This window comes from Lagopus muta, chromosome 5, assembly GCF_023343835.1.
Source record: "Lagopus muta isolate bLagMut1 chromosome 5, bLagMut1 primary, whole genome shotgun sequence".
NCBI classification, from domain to species: Eukaryota; Metazoa; Chordata; class Aves; order Galliformes; family Phasianidae; genus Lagopus; species Lagopus muta.
The window spans coordinates 62,476,315-62,496,847 of record NC_064437.1 but is presented as its reverse complement, the minus strand read 5'-3'; the positions used below and the strand labels follow the sequence as shown (position 1 = coordinate 62,496,847).

Sequence of the window (20,533 nt, the reverse complement as noted above, 5' to 3'; positions counted from 1 at the left end):
AACAGCGTTGGTGCCAAATGAGGCAGAGTTGAAAATGTAAATCAGAGACGATTGCAGTATTCATTTCTTTAAAAATGGGGCATTTGTGGTAGAAAATAAGGCAAACACAGAATTTCCCGCATGCAGAGACCTATTTTCTGTACCAGAGAAAAAAATGCGTTTTGGTGCTCTTTTGGGTTTTTTTGTTTTTGCCTTCTGAAGCATTTCTTAGAAGGGAAAATCGTATTTCATCTTCATTGTTATGAGCATCGGAATGAAAAGGGACTTTAGCTGGGGGCTGCTCCCTCCTTGAATGCTGGGAAGTCATTGGTTTAAAATAAATCCGCCTCGTGCGGCTTCACAAATTATTACAACCCATGTGCATCCCCTCGGTCACATCACGATGCTTTCAAGTACGCGTTGGCTCTCCAACCAAAAATCTGAGCTCATTAATCTTATCTATCTCTCGTGTTTGTCTAAATAAAAAGGTTGTGCTGTTTTTCTTTTTCTTTTTATTTTTTATTTTTTTTATTTTTTTGAAGTTACCCTGTGTTTAATTGTTTGTAATTGTGCTCGGACAGAGTGGTGTTTGCATTCCTCTGTGGGATTTTTAGGTTTCTTGAGCCAAGGTGCCCTGCAAGGCTCAGTGCAGGAGAGCTGAGGTCCTGCTGTTACCTTCCCATGCCCAGAAGGAGGCAATCTGTGTCTTCCCAATTATTGGAATGCTGTTAACAAAGCACAGGGTTTGCCGCAGGTCATGATTTTAGAAGTCACAACTCTGCTTTATGAATATATTTACTTGTTGGTTAATTGCAGTAACATTTTCACTCCGATTGGGTATGAATTACAGTTGCAGCAGCTCATCCCTGAGCTCCATCCATGCTCCTGACTGGGAGAAACCAGACCGAGATCCTCTTGGCCTCCTGGCAGCCCGCTCCTCAGGGCTCACATCGCTGTGTGTGCAGACACCTCTCTGGGTTTCCTTTGGCTGTCACTGAGATGTTCCCAGAGCACGGGCCCGCTGCTCACCTGCACTGCTCTGAGATCTTGGGGAGAAGTTCTTCTGCCCTTGCCCTTGTGATATGGTCAGCTCTCCTCCTTAATGAGTGTAAATTGTAGAAAAACCAGAGAAAGTTACAAATTAAAAAATGCAGCAGTATAACTTGGTGTGCAATCTTGATGTTTGCAAGCCTTTTAAAGGCTTTTGCCTTTAGCTTTATGAGAAATCTGAACACTTGATTGCTGTGCAAGAGAAGCCAGCCTTTCCCCCGACCCCATTCAGTCATATCTACTGCTCTGGGTTGATGAAAAAGTTTTACATTTAGTTTCAGAGAACACATCACAATTCCTATGGTGTATCACTTGCACCTTCTCCTTGTGCACGGCAGTGGCACTGCAGACCTCACAGCGCTGGCCCCAGGCCACCAAAACTCCTGGCTCAGCTCTGGCCAAGCACTCACGCTGATGTGTCCCTCCTCTTGTCCCATGTCCCTTGGCTGGTGACCCCTTTGGCTTCTCTTTGTGACTGGCCACTACTGTGGCTGTGATTCAAACCTCAGCCCTGGAAACAGCAATTGCTGCTGAGCTCTGAACTGCTCAGATTGTGCTATTCGCACCAGTAACACTTTTAGAAGTGCCCCACTGAGTATCCATTATCTCTAGCAGTTCTGAATACGGAGTTGTGCAATATTATCAGCCGTAGACAAAAATTGACTTTGCTCACAGCTGAATATAGATGTTAAAGAGAATCACAAGTAAGACCCATGTGTAAACTGCAAAAATCGCATCTATGTGTTAATTTAGAAGTTTTGAATTAAAATGCTCCAGAGAAAACAGGAAAGTTAGTGGCTAATCTCATTCCCCTTGTATCGACTGTAACAACAGCATGGGCAGTGAGCAAGGCCAGCTGCTGGGCATATTTGGGTCATGCATCCCCATGTAAGGCTTTGCTCACTATTTTGATTTCTATTCCAGAACACAGCATAGCAGCTAGGGCACCAGCCTGAAATCCTTCTCCTGCCGTGGCAAACGCGTGGTGCTTCATAGGGAAACAAGAGAGCATCTGCTGTGCTTCAGCAGTGCAAGTTGGTGTGTGGATAAAGGAAAACTTTTGACTCACACAATGTTCATCTTTGGACCAAAAAAAAGTAAGTCTTGGTTTTTTTTACTTTCTCTGCACAGGGAACAAAAATATCAGTGTTCCAAGCACAAAAGCACTCTGGTAATCAACTTCATTTAACTTGTTAATGAACAAAGTACCTGGGGGACAACCATGACCAAAGCTAGGGAAATGTTGGAAATGTTTGTTTAACTGGACTTCTAGGAAACAAACAAACAAACTGTTCATAAAGTTGGGTTGAAGAAGTGATGGAGCACCTGGTGGAAGGCAGGGCCAACCCAGGGCAGCTCAGGTGCATGCAATGCAGCTCAGTGACCAGAAGGGCTGGAGCCAGGATCCACCCCTTCCCAGACCTCATTTAAGGGTTGGTGGTGGAGCTGAATGTTTCTTTTGCTGGAGGTTCCTGCCTATCTGGGGCTTTCTGAAGGTAAGCAGCTTTATTTTTCCCTTCATTTTTGTATCTGTAGCTGTAGTATTTGGCTTGTCTTCATTTGCTGTAGCTGAAGACTTTGCCACCCTGTTATTATTGCAGCACTTTCTGTCCCATTACATCATTACACTAGTTAAACCTACTGAAAACAGGAAGATGAAATATACCTACTGAAATGTCAGTGTCCAAGCATTTTTAGTGAAGAAAATCAGTATTTATAGTGTAACACAAAGCTTTAGGAAACATAGCTGAAGTATAGTTGCTGCCTAGCAGCCTCTTCCTTCTTTCTCTTTCATTTTATCCTGCTCTATCTTTTCCTCATTTGCTTTCTCTTAAGTTATTACATACTGGAACATGTGTAGTGAGTGCTTAGCTCTCTACATGCAGGTCTTGGAGCTGAGGATGGATTTCAAACCCCCTGCTCTACACATGTGGACTTTTCCTCCCTAGCTCAAGCAGACCAATGGATCCCAGCAGGCCCCACAGGACCCCTCTGTTCAGTGTGGGGCCGGTGATGCACAGGGAGGTGGCTCTGGTTGTTCCTTTAATCAGCTGCTAGATGTGTTGCTATCAGTCTCCTTAGGCTGAACTCCTGCCAGGAGTTTTTCTGCCTGTTTTGCATGAAGAAGTCCGAGCCTCCTTCACAGATGTGGGAAATCTCATTCTGTGCTATTCTCCAGGATGTATGTATGGTTCAGCAACATGGTATGTGCAAACTCAGCCTTGGTCCTCCTGATCCATCAGCTAAACTCTTTTTGTTACTTACCTCATTTAATAAACCACTGTTTTGTCTATATGTAAAACTGTGGGTGCCATAACTGGCAACCTGCCTGTCCCACAGCATATTCAGGAAAGCAGTGAAAGTTGAGGTACCCTGTGTTTATTGCAGACCTCACAAAACCCATAGCTGGCCTATCATCAACCTGCAACGTGTCCAGGTGGGTCAGGAGAGGTCAAGCAGCATTGCTTTGGCCTCATGTACTGGACAGGAATGTGATTAAAGTCTGATTCCAGAAGCTTTACAGCTCGCAGGCAAATCAGACATCTAGCAAAATATTTGGTGGGTGAAATCCTTCTGAAGAACAATTGATAACAGGACTCTTGCATAAGTAGACCTGAACACATGTTCGTTTTCTCTAATGATCCCATATCAGCTAAAGTCACCTTGAGCAGACTTTAATGGCAGTTTCCTGGCATGGAGAGCTCACGGTGTGGGACTGATATCTGGTGGTGTGTTCAGTAAAAGTTTCTGGGAGATAATGTGCATGTCCCAAATTTACAAGCTGCATGTCACAGATTTCCTTTTGCCTCCCATGTATCATCTTACACCTTTGCTCCCATGTGTGGACTTTTCCTCCCCTTAGAGCAGCTCTGTGTTCTGCAGCCCTGTGGCTCTGTGATTCCTGCAGCTCATGGCACCACAGTCTCTGCTATTTGCTTACTACTGTACCACAGATATTAGCCTTAATTTCTCCTGTATTTTCCTCTTTAAACACTAAGGAGCTCCAAAGCCAGCTTCTTTCCCAAGTTAATCATCATATTTTCTTCTCCTTATAATACCACATGATGAATTGTAATTAAAAAAACATGGTATTTCATGTGGCTTAGGCATGTCATAACACTACAGAGGGATTCAGTGGCATTCAGGCTTTTTCACCTCTCTGATACACTGAAACACTTTCAAAGACATCATATCTGTGTACAGATCCAATACAAATAAAATATTTTACTCCTTTGAAAGTCACACTACCGATCTATTGTGGTAGCTTTCATCAGAGAACTTGCTCTAATGCTATTTAAGGAAGCAGTGATCTTCCTTCCTTCCTTCCTTCCTTCCTTCCTTCCTTCCTTCCTTCCTTCCTTCCTTCCTTCCTTCCTTCCTTCCTTCCTTCCTTCCTTCCTTCCTTCCTTCCTTCCTTCCTTCCTTCCTTCCTTCCTTCCTTCCTTCCTTCCTTCCTTCCTTCCTTCCTTCCTTCCTTCCTTCCTTCCTTCCTTCCTTCCTTCCTTCCTTCCTTCCTTCCTTCCTTCCTTCCTTCCTTCCTTCCTTCCTTCCTTCCTTCCTTCCTTCCTTCCTTCCTTCCTTCCTTCCTTCCTTCCTTCCTTCCTTCCAAATGAGAGTATATACAAAGATACATGGGCTTTGCAAGATGGGAGCCTCACAAGACATTGGGTTCTGCATCTGTGGCTCCTCAAGCACCTGGCCCAGCACTCTGTGAGTCAGACAAGGTGAACTCTTGTCCTCTCAGGTAAGGTCACCCCTGTGCCCCCAGCACCATGTTCACTCCTCTTGGTGCGTGTTTGTGTACAGCCACTGGCTGATAGCTCTTGTCCGTCCCACTCAAATACACTGAAAAGCACAATTGTTCATCAGCTCGAGAGGTGCTGCATTTCACTGAAACTGGTGAGGAAGAGCACTGGAAACAAATGAGCTGCAGAGAGCAAAGAATGGGCTAAATGCTCTGCTTTCTGAGTTGCTTTGCTCCTTCTTTGTATCAAGAAAACCTCTAGTTTTTCTGAATTATTTGTACTCCAGAAGGTTTCAGGCTGGTTTAAGGTCCTGAAAGGAGGAGCTTGGGAGCAAGCGAGCCAGAGGTTGGGACAAGTGGCAATGATGCAGTGTGATACCTCACTAATCTCTCCCTGCAAGGCAAGGAGACTGAGTTAAAGTCTGCTGGCATGAGGCATTATGTGCACTGCCCAGTCCCAGCATGCAGCAATGCTGAGCAGCTCATCGCTTGGAGAGACTGGCAGTCACAGCTGTAGCAATGTCAGGCACATGAGCAGCAGGGCCCTGTGGGGTTGTGCTGGGGTAGAATCTTGAGGAGAGCTTCCAAACTCCTGAGACAAAGTGCAGCCAGATGTTCAGGGCTCGGTTCTGAGATCAGCCTAATTGACAAGATGTTCATTCTTTTTACCCAGCTATGTGGATGTGTGTTCATCTTCTGCGTGTTCCTATGACAGTTTCAGTCGCCAGCTTGGTTGGATTTTGAATGCCTTAAGAGCAGGGTAAGCAATTTCCAGAATATCTTTTGCAGAAGTCACTGTCGAGATCTAATCCAAGAGTGAAGTTGGTGGAAGTTCAGAAGGTTTGTGGGATCAGGATCAAAATACTTTGGTATAAGGAGGAAGCAAGCTCATGTGAGGCACTTGGAAGCCTGAAATTCAAAGTAGCTTACTCTTGCTTTGATATTCTTTGGATTTTAATTTTTCTCCTTTTTGTGCTAGGAAATGCCATTTGTCAGGGTCTTGTGGGCTCTCAGATTCCTGCCCTCTTGCTGTACTTGCAGATTTGGGTCATATATTATCTATAAATTCTAGAAATAGCCGATTCTAGAAATTCACCCTTAAGCCTAAGTTTCACACACAAATAACATCACATCTCCTTTGTGGAAGGCTCTGGACATAAGCATCAGGAAGTTGCAAAGGAAAATAACTGAATATAAATTCAAGCATATGAAAAAATGCCCAATAGAAGACAAGGACTATTGTGATTCTATAATTCAGTAATCCATGTTGTCATCTAAGAAATCATCATTGGAATCTTTGTAAAATACAAGCTCTGTATTGACTGTAGCTCACAGTTCATCTTGCAGTGGGTCTATCATCTCCAAGGTTCGCTCGTGGTGCTTTAAGCTGAGTTAGGGGACATCCACCTGATGAAACAGCACTGATTTTGAGGAGGTAGTGCTATGTTTTTCTAAATTATCTTGGAAGACATGAACTAAAAAGGAAACCTCTAACTGAACTTGAAAGGCAAATGTATTTCGCATGAGTTGCGGTCTGTTGTTTCTGCGTTCTGACATGCTACAGCATATAATCTGTTAGTTGTGCTGTAGGAAAGACTGAACTTTCTGGTCCTGCAAGAAATGTTAGTGTAGAATCCTGCTGTCAGTAAACAACCAGAACAACACAACCATGGGCTGTAGGAAGCAGTTCTGTACACCAGGTTCTCTCAAATCAATGTGAATTTCAAATCTTACTGATGAAAGTGAAAGATTTAAGTGTACATGGAGAAAAATTCTTGAAATCACTCGTATTTATCGCTAACTTACAGTAAATGAAAAAAGGAGATGTGAAGCCTACCCTTGTGAGAGTAGAGTTAAGAAGATGGGTGGGATTGTGCCTGTTAGCACTGTAGACATCTATTAGTTTTAGCTAATAATGAACTTACTCCTTGAGCCTCATGACTTGATAGGACTCCAAGCCCAGCCTGCTGACTGGTCTAGGTTGTGCTCTATGGTTACACTTCCTCTGAGCCAAGTGGTGCCACCACCAAGGAATGGAGTGGAAAGCTATCATTCCTCTAGTGCTTCCCATGGGCAGCACCTTCCACCTGGAGAGCATGTGCAGCCTCACCCATGTGGGAGGCCAGAAGTAGTTCAAGGGTACAAGAATATTGGCCCGACCTCAGTGGAAGAAAATAATGGTAATAAATGGGATGCAATTCCTTGGTCTCTTCACGTGCCTAATTCCCAATGACTTCAATGAGCAATTCTGCCGGAGAGAGAGCTGCAGAATTACTCCTAATGACTGGCATGACTTAACTTGTTCCTTCGTATAACCTTGTGTTTTACATATATGTCAAACAGTATTTTCTGGATAAGCAGAACAAATATAATAACCTCCTTCCTCAAGTAGGTCAAGATTTTCATCTTTTCTGTAGGGCAAATTATTGAAAAATGTGAAAATTTCATGTCTTCTATTTTTTTTGAGGGTTTTGGTTACATCATGTGGAGCCTTTTTAGGTACCTGAAGGTAACTAAATAGTACTCAGTATGCTTCTGCTGCTTTTTTATTATTTATTTTTAATTACATGAAATACTACATCTAGCTGACAGCAACTGTTTCAAGACCAATGGGAACAGCTGCTGCTGTGAAAAATATCAACACGATAAAATTTACTGAAGAAAAATGGGTATTTTTTCAGTGTCTCCTTTATGAATGCCTAAAATAAAGGAGGAAAGAAAGAGATTCACAGCAGAACTGCAGTGCTCCAACACAAACTGCCATCAAGCTTATGCATTGTACGGGTTTGAAGTCACCCTCCCAGGTGTTAAACACCTATGATCCTGTTGAGGGTTACTTTATACTTGGTTTATGGTGTTTATCTCAAGAACAACCCGTGCCAGCTTCAAAAAACCAAGGAGATCAGCATTTAGCATGGAAGCATTCTGTGATATATTTGTATTTATGTGCATAAGCCTTTCTTTTTTTTCCCTTCTGTCTGGCTTTGTAAAAACCATATGGAAGCAAGGCCTTTCTTGCTTTAGGGTTGTTTGTGAGTCTCTGCTTTTCAGACAGGAATGTGTAGTGTTTGATGAATGTGATCATAGCTATCTGGGGAACAAGGCTGCATTCATGCATTTTTTTTTTTTCTTTACACCAGAGATGAGCTGCAGCAAAATAATTGCTGCATTGCTTTTCCTTTCAACCTCAAAGCTGTAGGTGTTCTACGTGAAAATCATATGCTGTGTTAGAATAGTTTCAATTGCTCCTAGCTAGTCTGTTTCCAGGCTTAAGGAGCAGCTGGGCATGGTGTAGTGATGTGTTCATTCAGCAGCTGTAATTGTGAAATGCATTTTGCAATGTAGCACCGACGGCACAACCTTTTTGCATCCAGTGATTTATGTGTTCAGCTTTGGCAGCAGACAGAGGCATTCTTTCCTCGTAGCACTAAGTTCACAAGAGGCAGAACTGAGCCTGGCTGTAGCTGTAGGTGCTTATGGGGAGCACAGGATCGCCTGCCTTGCTCTGGAACGTTTCCTCCAAGGGCATTGCTCTATATCTGTGTAAGCAATGCTGCTCCTGCCTGCTTGGTTAGATGTGACAAGATTCCACAGTATTGGGCTGTTTGTGTGTAGGGACGATATGCAAATTCTGTGTACTGTCAATCCCACTATATCATGATTTCTCTATGGAAAAACAAGCTCCTTCCCAGCACCAACAGGCTATCAGGTCAATGCATGCGTATTAAGCGTATCTCCGGGTCATTGCAAAAGCCCAGGCGTTCTGGCTGCGCTCTGCGGTGACGGGGAGCGGGAGGGCAGGCGGTGCGGGCAGGATCAGCGGATTCCCGCATCGCCCCGGGCCGGGACAACAGGACGGAGCTCCGGGCGGAGCGACACCGCCCCGAGAGGAGCTGGCAGTGGGCGGGGCTTGTTGCGGGGTTATGCCGGCGTCGCGCTCCGATTGGTTGAGCGAAGGGAGTTCTCGCCGCTCGACCAGTAGGAGGCGAGAGAGTAGGGCGCGGCGGCGAGCGAGAGCCAATCAGCGGCGGGCGGGTAGGGTGTGACGCTGGGCGGCGTGGCGCGGTGACAGCTGCCGCGGGCAGCCTCCGCCTCTTCGCCGCGGGCTCTGGGCCGAGCAGCAGCAGCAGCGGCAGCACCGGCAGCACCAGGTACCGAGCAGCTCGTCGGTATGTATCGCCTCGCGCGGGGCACCGGTGGGGCAGCGAGGGGCTGTTGGGTGAGGTGGGGAGCGGGGCCGCGGCCTCGGCCTGCCCGGCGTGCTGAGGGCCGCCCTCGGTGCCCGCTATGGCGGTGCCTTTCCTTCATCCTGGCCGCCCGCCGTTCCTTTTCCGTGTGTGCGCGGCTGTGAGCAGCCGTTGTTCTGATGCAACTCCTTTTTCCCCTCGGAGCAGCGTGTGATGCGGGGCGTGCTGGTGTCTCAGTCGAACACGGCCGTACCCTGCCTTTCCTGACGTGTCCTTCAATCTTACTTTGCTGATTAGCACTAACGGCTTTTCTTTTTTTTCTTTTCTTTTTTTTTTTTTTTTTTTTTTTGGCTCCAGCTGCAAGCGATGTCCTCGGTATTGCCCTGCCATATGCTCTGGCTCACAAACAGGAGCGGAATCAACTCTTTGAAAGGGCAGATAACTGAAGGACGAGGGGAGTTGGTTTGAAGTTGAGGGAGGGAAGATTGAGGTTGGATATCAGGGGGAAGTTCTTTACTGTGAGAGTGGTGAGGAGCTGGAACAGCTGCCCAGAGAGGCTGTGGATGCCCCGTCCATCCCTGGAGGTGTTCAAGGCCAGGTTGGATGGGGCTCTGGGCAGCCGGGCTGGTATTGGATATGATGGTTGGTGGCCCTGCCTGCAGCAGGGGGTTGGAGGTTTATGATCCTTGAGGTCCCTTCCAACCCTTGCTATTCTGTCATTCTGTGAAATGATTTGTGCCATATTTTGAAGGGTGCTTCTCCAAACAGCTCTGTGAGAGATCTCTGATGAAGGTTTTCTGCTCAGAAAGAAGTAGAAGAACCTCAAACTGGCAGTCTGCATGCAAGCAAGGCAAATCTCTGTTACAAGGCAGATGAGAGCTTTGTTTCCTTACAGCTTTCATTTTAGCTGTATCTGGAAAACGTCCCAAACTAGAGCAGCTTATCAGGGAATTAACTGCTGTGCCATGGAGGTGTGTCAGGGGCAGGGTGGTGCAGACCAATGACCTTGAGGGAGCTCAGCTGGTTGTAGTTCTGAGTGGTGCTGCTGAGCTAAGCTTTTGACCAAAATCTTGGATGCAGATATATATATTTTTTTCCCAGTTTGTAATTATGGTCTTGAGAAGTATTAACACCAATAGCTAATACTTAACAGGACTGGGGATAGCTGGTAAAATGCCCTGGGCTGAGGAGCAGCTGATCCCTGCTGGAACAGAGACTGCTGACTCTTCCCAGAGACTCAAATGGTCCAGTAAAACTGGAAAGTGTTTTGGTTTTGCTGGGAAGTGAGAAGCAGCAGTGTAATATGAGAGGATACTGCTGAAAAAACAGTGCCTGTTTAAAAGTCGATGCATCCAGGGTGAATTCTTTTACCAAAACAAACTTTGAATAAATCTGACTTAATATTTCTGTCTCTGCAGGCAACCTGAAACAACAGTTGTCTTGTGTGAACCATCTCCATGTTCTCCTTTTTAATATTTAATATATCTCTTTTGGTTAGGTTTTGCTGTGTGCTTTCATTGTTAGGGAGTGCACCAGTGTGGATGTTGCTTAGAAAGCTCGTTAGTTTGCTATGGAGGCTGTTACAAAGGAGGATAATCAGGGTGCTTGTTATGATCTTCACTGTGGGCTACACTACTCCTGCCAGTTTGGAAGTGTGATGTGCACAGCTGCCATCCTCAGCTCTCACAGCTCATGGACTTGTTGAAGCAATCACCTTTGCTTTGATGGTTGTCCGCTGCCACTCTTCAACTGCTTCTGCTTCCCTTCTCTGAGCCCGTTACATATCTTTGCATTGACTGGGGTGAAGCCATGGAGGAAACACAAGTGCTCCCTTAATGGTTTTGGTGTTTTCAACCAAATATGATACAGGAATTTCTGCTGAGATCTCGACTGAAAATTTGGTATCTTGTAGGCTGTGATCAGTCATGTGAACCCTCTTCTCTCTTATGCAAGAACAGGACATACATGGGATAATCCTTTGCTCCTTCTACCCCTCACAGACATCTTGGGTCTTTTATGTGTTCAAGCTGCTCCTTGAATGAAATGATTCAGAACCATCCTGCAAAGTATTCTTTTTGTGCTGTCTCGGTGTTAGGTGCTTCCTAGCACTTCAGCACAATTTGGAGGTGCTGTCGTAGAATTGTGGAAACAACTTACATTTCATTGGAAAACATGAATCTGAGAAGGTTAATTGGCTATTGCATAAGACTCCTGCCCTCAGTTTAGGTACAACTGCTGTGTTTGTTTCCAAAGATACATCAATCATATCAATCTAAGTTTCTGGTCATTTCCCTGCTCTACAAATTGTAGCTTATACTAATAAATTTAGTCACAAGTTAAGACACAAAAGAAAAGAATGCTGCTGTAGGTGAAATTGTATAGCTCATACACTTCCAGAGTTGAACAGTTTTCTTATTGTTACTATGAGTGTACATTAAAATAGGGAAAAAAAAACCATAACCCAAACCTGAGCTGAAGTCAGTGCTGCTATAGGAGATTTCTTAGCTGAAATGCAGAAGAGTTGAGAAACTTGTATTCCTGGCAGCAAAACCACTTTAATCACGTCATATGTTTATTCTGAAGTACTGTCAGTGCTAATTATTAACTTCATTTTTTTCCCCTCCAGATCAATTACGACATACCTGCAGTCAACAATGTTTTCCAAGCTAATCCGCTCCCAGAGCCTTGCTGCTCTCTGCAGAGGTGTTCATACTTCACTGAACTCTGCTACCTCAGTTGCTACAAAGAAAACTATTCAAGGACCTCCATCTTCTGATTACATCTTCGAGCGTGAGGCGAAATACGGTGCCCACAATTATCACCCACTGCCTGTCGCTCTGGAGAGGGGAAAAGGTATTCTAATCTGATTTCCTTTGGCAGTGTAGATGGTGTGTGTGTGCGCAATGACTTTGGGTTAAGCAGTTTCAGAGCTTTCAGTCTGGTTTTTGATTGTTGCTTGTTTTTTTGGCAGAGTGGGAGAGGGGTGCGTTGGGTAATTGAGGTAAAAAAGACAGCTGATTTCTAATCATAGTGCTTGATAAGGCCTTATGATAACTCTTGATATCATGGTAAAATGATACCTAAAATGATTTATTGAAATAGAGGTCTAATCATTTTCTCATCTCAACATAATTCAGCAAGAAAGTTTTGAGCATCTTTGTTTCTTCTGTTGCCTTGCATGAAGGTTGTCAATGTGAACAGGGAAAGATCTCAATTAAATCCCTGCTTACTGCTCCAGCATTACTGCTTCATTTAAATGCACTCTGACTTTTCACTTTATTTAAGGGGCTTCCTCTGTGGGTCAAACTCTGAATCACTCTGGACTCGGAGGGGAGGCACGCTATTTAATAACTTAGTGGAATAGTAGCTTTAATGGGAAACTTTTTTTCTTGATTCCTCGTTGGCTCTTTATTCTGTACCACCTTTTTGCTCTTTATTCTGTTCCCACCTTTTTCATCGATTGTTTTGTTTTCCAGTTAGAGTGCCTCTTGTGGTCATACCTGAGTTGTCTCCAGGGAATAGCAAGATGACCATTTGTGCCTGACCAGGTTGCATTGCAACTCCTAGCTTGCTTCATTTATAATCTCTTATTTATTTACAATACCTTTGTATTTTTTTAGGTGTTTATGTGTGGGATGTCGAAGGCAGAAAGTATTTTGACTTTCTAAGTGCTTACAGTGCTGTCAATCAAGGCCACTGTCACCCAAAGATTGTGAACGCTCTGAAAGCTCAATCCGAAAAACTGACCCTGACATCTAGAGCATTCTATAACGATGTGCTTGGTGAATATGAGGAGTTTGTCACCAAAATGTTCAACTATAACAAAGTTCTTCCAATGAACACAGGTATATAAAAAAAAAAAGAGGATATTTCTACTTTATTTCTTGCCCATGAGTTTGGGCCTGCACTGATGCTCTTGGTGCTGCATCAATGACCTGTCTCATGTACAAGTATGACACTGGTCCCACTTTATGTTTTAGGAGTGGAAGCTGGAGAAACTGCCTGTAAGTTGGCTCGCAAGTGGGCATACACTGTGAAAGGAATTCCAAAATACAAAGCAAAGATTATTTTTGCAGGTATGTCAAATGCATGGTCTGAGTTGAGGTATTGATTCAGGAAGCAGACAATTCTAGACACTAGCTGTAACACTCTCTCCTATAACTACAGTTATACTGTAGTGATTACAGCATGGTATTCTTAGTGTTCCTTTATTTTCCTCTCAGTTAGCTGATCTGAAGGTCTGTAAAATCTGACCTTTGATGTCTTCCCAGAGTAAGCTAAGACCTCAACAGGTTACATTGCACTCATGGATCTGCAGCTGATGATTTTGATTAAAAGCTACTGTTGTGGCCACACTAGTGTTTGCAGAACATTTAGATTCTCCAACTGCCTCCTTCTGAGTTGTGAAGTTCAGCCTTAAATATGTTCTGTTAGCACAATATTCTGTTTTCCTTTTCCTGTTTTTTCTATTTCAGACTTAGTTACAGTGAATGATAAGCTGTTTCTTAAGTCTCCTTTAAGAGACACATGATCTGAAGAGGAATGATTGTATAAGCAGGAGATATAAATATAATTCCTGGGATAAATTGATTTCATATCTTCTCCCTTGAGGTGGACATAGAAGGAAGCAATGAGGGCAGATGTGCTCTGCCAGGAGCTGCTGGTAGTGTCAGCCCTTGCAAGGAGGATGCAACACTGAACTTAAGCCCAGGAAGGAAACCACGGTTAATGAAGTGGTTTATAACACTTTATGAACAGCAGTTGAATATATAAAGCAGAGATTATTTGTGCTACTCAGCCTCTTCAGTTGTCAGAAATTGCCTAATGGCAGCCTGAAGCCAAATGGAAGCTGCATTCATCCTTTGTGCTCTTTTAACTGCTCTTCTGTTGTTAAGATGCAGAGTTCCATTGGTTTTGTTTTTTGACTGTTTCTGTTTAATCCGAATAACTCACATTTGCTGTTTGTTGGTTGTAGGTGAAGTATCTGTCAGCTGTTTTAGGTGAAAGCGCATTGTAATTTTGTCAACTAAATGTGTGTGTGTATTTTTCTTCTCTTCTTATTTAGCTGGCAACTTCTGGGGCAGAACAATGTCTGCTATCTCAAGCTCTACAGACCCCTCCAGTTATGATGGATTTGGACCCTTTATGCCAGGTTTTGAATTGATCCCTTACAATGACCTGCCAGCTCTCGAGGTACATGAAAGCATTTTATAGTGTCTCTTAAGTAAGCAGCAAGGTAGGAAAAAAGCTTGCAGTTTGAAAGGCATGCATTAAGAAGCATATATTTAGACACAAATAAGAAACAGAAATGCTATAATTACCTGTAGGAAATGTGTATGAATTCTACTTTGGTTTTGATTTTCAGTGTTGATTTAAGAGTAAACAGGAAACCACAAGGTCTGTTTTGTTTCCCTTCTTGCTTAGATGTTGAAGGCATAAACAAAGAACAGCAAATAAACTGTAAGAGAATTGATGTTAGGCATTCACGAGGCAAAATATATTCCAAAGTTGGACTTGGATTCAGAAATTGTTATCTTGAATTACTTTTCTCAAAAATGGTATCGATTCTTCAATGACTGGAGGACTAGAATTCACTGCAGTAGTTTGGGAGTCTTGCCAGTTTTACTACAGCATCCTTAAAGCCATACTAGGCTGGTGATTCACTCAAATTACTGGGAGTTCTAAACCTTGTCGAGCTTGATGGTGCAAGAATGTAGCTGTGGACTTTGCTTTAAGATGACAGATTTGCTCTGGAGAGGCTCTGTTCATTTTTGCTTGAGGTGAACTGGGAAAGCATTGAGTAATTGTTTGCCTTGCATGGCTAATGCAAAACTGAATGTGTTTCTGATGTAATTCATGAACTGATCCTATAATCTGCTTGTCTGGCTTTGCAATTTGAGGTTTCTAATTCCCTGAGCAAACACAGCAGCTGATGTTTTGAGTCAGATAGTGACACAGGCTTCTGTTTTGGAACCTGTTTTGGGTGACAGCCTGACATGATTGCTGTTACCATCATTTAGGATTAAATCCCAGAGTTTCAGCTCGGTTTTCCTACACGCGTTTATCTCCACATTTGTGAGTTTGACCTCTTTCCTATGCACCCCATTTGTACAGCGGGCTCTTCAGGATCCCAACGTGGCAGCTTTCATGGTGGAACCAATTCAAGGGGAAGCAGGTGTGATCGTTCCTGACAAAGGTTACCTGATGGGAGTACGGGACCTCTGCACAAAGCACAACGTAAGGCATTCGTTATAACAGCAGTCTTTGTGAGAGAATTGAAAGAATTCTTCCTGTGGAAGAGGATTTCTATGCTAAAGTTGTCAGTGTGAAACAGGACAGTGTGTTCACTTGGGAGTTGTGTGATGTCTCACAGACCATGTGCCTCTCCAGAGGCTCAGGGAAGGTGTACGTTGTAACACAGCTGGGAAGTCTTTCACTGGCTCTGTGCAGCTTTGCTAGATTGTTTCAAGTAAGAATGGGTGTGAAAAGTCATTCTCTGTTACTGTGGATTTTTTTTTCCTTTTTATCTCTGTGAAGGTTCTGTTCATTGCTGATGAAATACAGACTGGATTAGCCAGAACTGGGAAAATGCTAGCTGTTGACCACGAAAATGTGAGACCTGATATAATTCTTCTTGGAAAGGCACTTTCTGGTGGCTTATATCCTGTGAGTAACAAAAAATATCCGTTCCTTGAATAAGCCTTTATAACTTCCCTCCTGTTTATATGCTCTCTTCAAGTATTGCCTATGAGATCTCCCTGGAGCCTTCTCTTCTCCAAGCTAAACAAACCCAGTTCAACCTTTCCTCACAGGAGAGGTGCTCCAGCCCTCCGAGCATCTTAGTGGCCCTTCTCTGAACCCTCTCCAAGAGCTCTGCATCTTTCTTGTGCTGGGGACCCCAGGCCTGGACACAGTACTCCAGATGGAGCCTCACAAGAGCTGGGTAGAGGGGGACAATCAGCTCCCTCTCCCTGCTGGCCATTCCTCTTTTAATGCAGCCCAGACATCTTTGTAGGTGTTTTGGTCCTTGCTGATTAACTCAATCAGTTTAGTCTAGATCTGTTTCCTTCAGTTTGATAAAATCAGGAAAATAAGTGTCCAGTAGTCAGCCTTTCATTCTGGAATTACCAGTTAGTCTTCTGGAGAGCAGTTGATCTCAGTCTTGCTATAATGATTTTCTTAAGTCATTTCCTAAAAGAGGAGAAAAAAAATACTAATGTGTACTAAAACATCTATAAAAAAAACGTTTTGCTGAACAAGTGGCATGGTTCACTTGTCTGCCACGCACACATGACCGAGTTTGTCCTCCTGGAGTGACTTCATTTCTTGCTGATTAGGCTGGAAGCTTCAACCTGCCTTGAGTTGTTTTGCTGATTTCTGAGCTGTTAAACAGTGTTTTGAAACTTAAACTCTAGAAATAATATTCGTTTTGGAGAAATGCCTCTCAGCTGTAGTTAGATATTACCAGTACAACTAAGCACATTTAAAGGGATGAAGCTGTTATGTGATAATCAGATATACCCTCCTTTGCACAGAGCTAGGAGTGGGAATGGAATATACTGCTATAGGATGAAAATGATCCTTTCCTGAGCCCTGAGGAAAAGTTTGCTTCAGAGAGGTTGAAGTTTACTGTTCTAAATATACATACATAAATGCATTAGCTGACCTTTCTATTCTAGGTCTCAGCAGTGTTATGTGATGATGAAGTTATGCTGACTATTAAGCCTGGTGAACATGGATCTACATATGGAGGAAATCCCCTGGCTTGTCGTGTTGCACTGGCAGCACTGGAGGTTTGTGTGTTTCAGTAAAGACTGGGATTCCAAAGGGTGTCATGCTGATACAGTTTTCACTTAAATAACATTATTGGCTGTGCTGCAAGTAGAAATCTATCTTTAAGTAGAGGTGAACAATTGGCAGTGATTAACTGCCTTGTATCACAAAACAAAATCTAAAGTCTTAGCTGTAAATGTACCCTAATTTCTGTGTATTTTGTTGGCTTAATGATTTAAGTGACAAAATAAAATTGATCTAGGGCAAGTTTCTAGGGGCTTTCATACATTCATAAATGGTGTCACCAATTTCACTGAGATATGAGTTCACTGGAGCTTGAACAGAAGCTGGTAAGATATCTTGTTCACATTCCACATTTTAAACACTTGCTGACTGCATGATGAACATAATTACAAGTCATTCAAAAAGCCTCATCATTGTCCAGACTTGGGCAAACTCACAAGTTGACTCTGTAGAGGTTTCCCTTTTTTTCTTTCTTTTTCCTTAAAAAAAATTGGAAAATTATGAGGCTGTTTCTTGTAAACAGGGAAGAATGAAGACTTAATGTTAATTGGCTTGGATGTGCCGCCTTTGCATTGACGTTCTGGATTAATCAGCTTTTGTATCTCAGCAATTGTAACATCCTTAGAATAGACAAGTAAAACAAATGCAATGCCTTTCAGTTGAGTGTAGATCTGACTTTCCCTTAGGTAATTGAAGAGGAAGGCCTGGTTAAAAATGCAGAAATAATGGGTAACATACTAAGAAATGAGCTCATGAAGACACCGTCTGACATTGTAACCTGTGTCAGAGGAAGAGGACTCTTAAATGCAATTGTGATTCGGGAAACCAAAGGTAAGGAAATAGAATTCAATGACTTGAATAATGCTCAGGCCTGATGGTGAACCTAGCACCCCACAAAGACCCTGCTGACCCTTCCCCTGAAGAAAATTGGCCATATCTGGAAAGTTCTTTCTGTCAGAAAATGGAAGACTAGCTCAGGTTTGTTTGTTCCAGGATGGGTAGATGATTACAATGAATACAGGAAGGCGTAAGAAAGGAAAAAGAGCTGGTGGTTGAGGGCAAGTTTCTAGAGATAAACACCTTGAAGTATATCAGAAAATGGTTTAAAAGCCAGAGGTGACAATTATTGTTTTTGGTCATCAATACAAGTGACAGAATACAAGCTGCAGAGGAGGAACACGTGCTATTTCATCTTCTCACTGCTAGGTGGCAAACAATTCACAGTCTGCTACGGTTGTGCCCCTTTTCCTGCCTCAGTGTAAGCGCCTTTCCTTTCACTGCAGACTACGACGCCTGGAAGGTGTGTCTGCGGCTGCGCGATAACGGGCTCCTCGCCAAACCCACCCATGGCGACATCATCCGGCTGGCCCCGCCGCTGGTCATTAAGGAGGACGAAATCAGAGAGTGCATCGAAATCATCCACAAGACCATCCTGTCTTTCTGAACACGTGGCTTTCGAAGTGTGCTTGTTGGCTGACCCGAGGCGATCAGTTGAAACGTGCGTGACGGAGGACTGCTCGTCAAGCAGACGCCTTTGATTCATCTCATCTAAAGAGGACTTGGCTTTTTAAAATGAACAATAAAAAGGGTGGGGGAAAAAATATCCATGTCTTTAAATAAAAATGGCCCTGAAGAACACAAGTCACTATTTCAAAGAGCTTCCAATCTTGGACTACTTGGAAACAAAATTGCAAGGTTCTGTTTATCTAGTTGGTGCTTACTGAACTGCTCAATCAGAATATTTGAGGGGAGGTGCTCATAGAAATCTGTTTAATTCTTGAAAATCTTGGCTAAAGTTCAACATATAAATTGATATATATTTGAATAAGGGTGGTCTTGAGCTCTCATAGAACTGACCAGTCTGATGTAGTCTCTCTCTCTCTCACATCTGGCATTTTTCTCTCCTGGTGTAATGTCTGATGTGTGGAAGCGCTTGCAGTTATGGCTGAATTTCTGTTTCTCATTTGTAGCTTAAAAAAAAGTAATTCTGTAGGTTTGACAGACCAGTTGTTATACTGGTGTACAATCATCAGGCTGTATTCTGTGTGTAAAGTATTTTGATTGTATAACAAGAGTTGCTATTTTCTAGGCTGGGCTCAGTGTTTGGCTTTGCAGCCTTGTAAAATAGATCTGAGTATACAGATCTGTTTTTGCTGTTATAAAACTTTCTATAATCTGAATGTTTATATTACAACATGCCTTGCATTAAAAAGAATGTGCAATTTAAATCTGCAAAGCATTAAAAACAGCAAGCCTCACAGAAACTTGTGGTTGCCTCTGTCCAGTGTCACATCAAGCTCTACCTTTTGCAGTCTGCATTTCTCTCTGTTGTGATATGGAAGCTTTTGCTGTACTTTTTATCCAGGATGAGTACTTCTGTGTTTCTGTGCCTCTTGGATCCACAGCTATTTGTGCAGCTGCAGAGCTGGCTACTATTCTTACACTAGGTTGGTTTTTGTGTTTATTGCCTAACTGAGCTGGTTTTAGCTGAGGCTAAACCCTGATTAATAACTGTTTAAGCAAAATGGTGCTTTTGCCAAGCATGGAGGTTAAATATTGTCACATGTTGATAATTGGATGTGGTAAACAATTCTGTGTTAATTTCAATAATATTTTAAAGGCAGCAGAGTGTATAGGAGTGAACTAATCTGCTGTTTAACATCACAGCATAGATGAGTGTGTACTTTACTTTGTACATGGATGAAATAAGACTTGTTCAGTTTGGAAAGGCCTCATTTCTGCAAGGGATGCTGTGTCTGGTTGTTACTCTTAGGAATAAGAATAAAAGTGCAGAAAGGTGCTGCCTAGGAAAGCTTGCACTTCTGCCAGCTGTGCTTATGCAATGTAATTGGAAAGGGATGAAATAAGTGAAAGAAACTGTTATGTAAACATAATTACTAGCATGCTTTCAGAGATCAAAAGGTAAACCCCAGAAAGTCCTTGTGTTTACTTTCATAGAGTAACAGGGCAGATAAGAACTGAAGACATCATCAGGTCCATTCTCCTGCCCCAGTTATAGCTCTGTCACTGTTGGCATAAAAAATATTGCCTGGAAGGGCTCTGGGGCAGAAGACTCCATGGTTTGTGTTTCAGTGCTTCCCTGTCCTTGCTGTCAGCAAATCCCCTGCTATCTTCTCCATGCATTTCCCTTGCAGCCCATTTATACTACCCACCAGGTCCACAGAGAAGAGGTTACTTTCCTTCTGCACAGCAGTCTCTTACACATGTAAAGACTGCTGATAATTCTATTTCAGCCACTGCTTTTTCTCTAGTCTTATATTTCTTTTTGAGGTAGATTTTCTGGAGCCCTTGAACATTCCTGCTTCTCTCCTTCTGTGATTCACCACTCCAACTGTTGCCCTCACGGATGCTGAGCTGGTTTGTATGGCTTGTTTGCTGTGCTGCAGTATGCACCCAAGTACTGTGCTTTGGTTTTTCTTGCAGTGGCATATTTTGATTTCTCAGCCTGTGCTCCCAGGCTCCCTTTTGTGCAAATTGTTTTGATAAACATCTTTGAAGCTGTTTTTTGCCCTTTTTAAAAACTTCTGTAATAAGCAATAATAACCTGCATGTACAATTTTGTGGTCTGGTTTACTGTATTTCACCTGGTATTGCTGAGAAGCTTGCTCTGCCTTTTGGTGATAATTTGAACTCTAATTTTTGTCCAGTCCACCTTCTGGTTGCAGATTAACTAGGCCAAGTCTGCTTGGGACTTGAGAATCATTCTATTCCTACAGTAGACCGTTGTTGACTGATTTCTGGGCATTTCATTCAT

General features: G+C 43.1%; 1 protein-coding gene across 5 annotated transcripts; it reads left to right on the top strand.

Moving 5' to 3' along the window:
* The first annotated feature begins 2,493 nt into the window (after nt 1–2,493).
* On the top strand, nt 2,494–20,280 carry OAT (ornithine aminotransferase). Of its 5 annotated transcripts, XM_048946127.1 has the most exons (11): nt 2,494–2,525; nt 5,448–5,534; nt 11,588–11,814; nt 12,582–12,806; nt 12,942–13,037; nt 14,027–14,154; nt 15,076–15,198; nt 15,499–15,627; nt 16,641–16,754; nt 17,445–17,589; nt 18,042–20,280. In XM_048946127.1, exons 3-11 carry the CDS (start codon nt 11,616–11,618, stop codon nt 18,200–18,202), a joined length of 1,320 nt encoding a protein of 439 aa, XP_048802084.1. In that variant the 5' UTR covers nt 2,494–2,525; nt 5,448–5,534; nt 11,588–11,615; the 3' UTR covers nt 18,203–20,280. The 5 variants fall into 5 exon arrangements, with proteins under 5 accessions (XP_048802084.1, XP_048802086.1, XP_048802087.1 ...); XM_048946129.1 differs by lacking the exon at nt 5,448–5,534 and having other exon boundaries at nt 2,504–2,525; XM_048946130.1 differs by lacking the exons at nt 2,494–2,525; nt 5,448–5,534 and adding an exon at nt 8,806–8,943.
* The last annotated feature ends 253 nt before the right edge of the window (nt 20,281–20,533 follow it).

What these genes read in the sequence shown, in the direction of transcription:
- OAT (XM_048946126.1), top strand. Translation starts at nt 9,525, where the DNA reads ATGCCCCGTCCATCCCTGGAGGTGTTCAAGGCCAG. An exon ending in AGTTCTTCCAATGAACACAG is followed by an intron (nt 12,807 to 12,941) that starts GTATATAAAAAA and finishes TTTATGTTTTAG; the next exon opens with GAGTGGAAGCTGGAGAAACT. An exon ending in TGTGATTCGGGAAACCAAAG is followed by an intron (nt 17,590 to 18,041) that starts GTAAGGAAATAG and finishes CTTTCACTGCAG; the next exon opens with ACTACGACGCCTGGAAGGTG.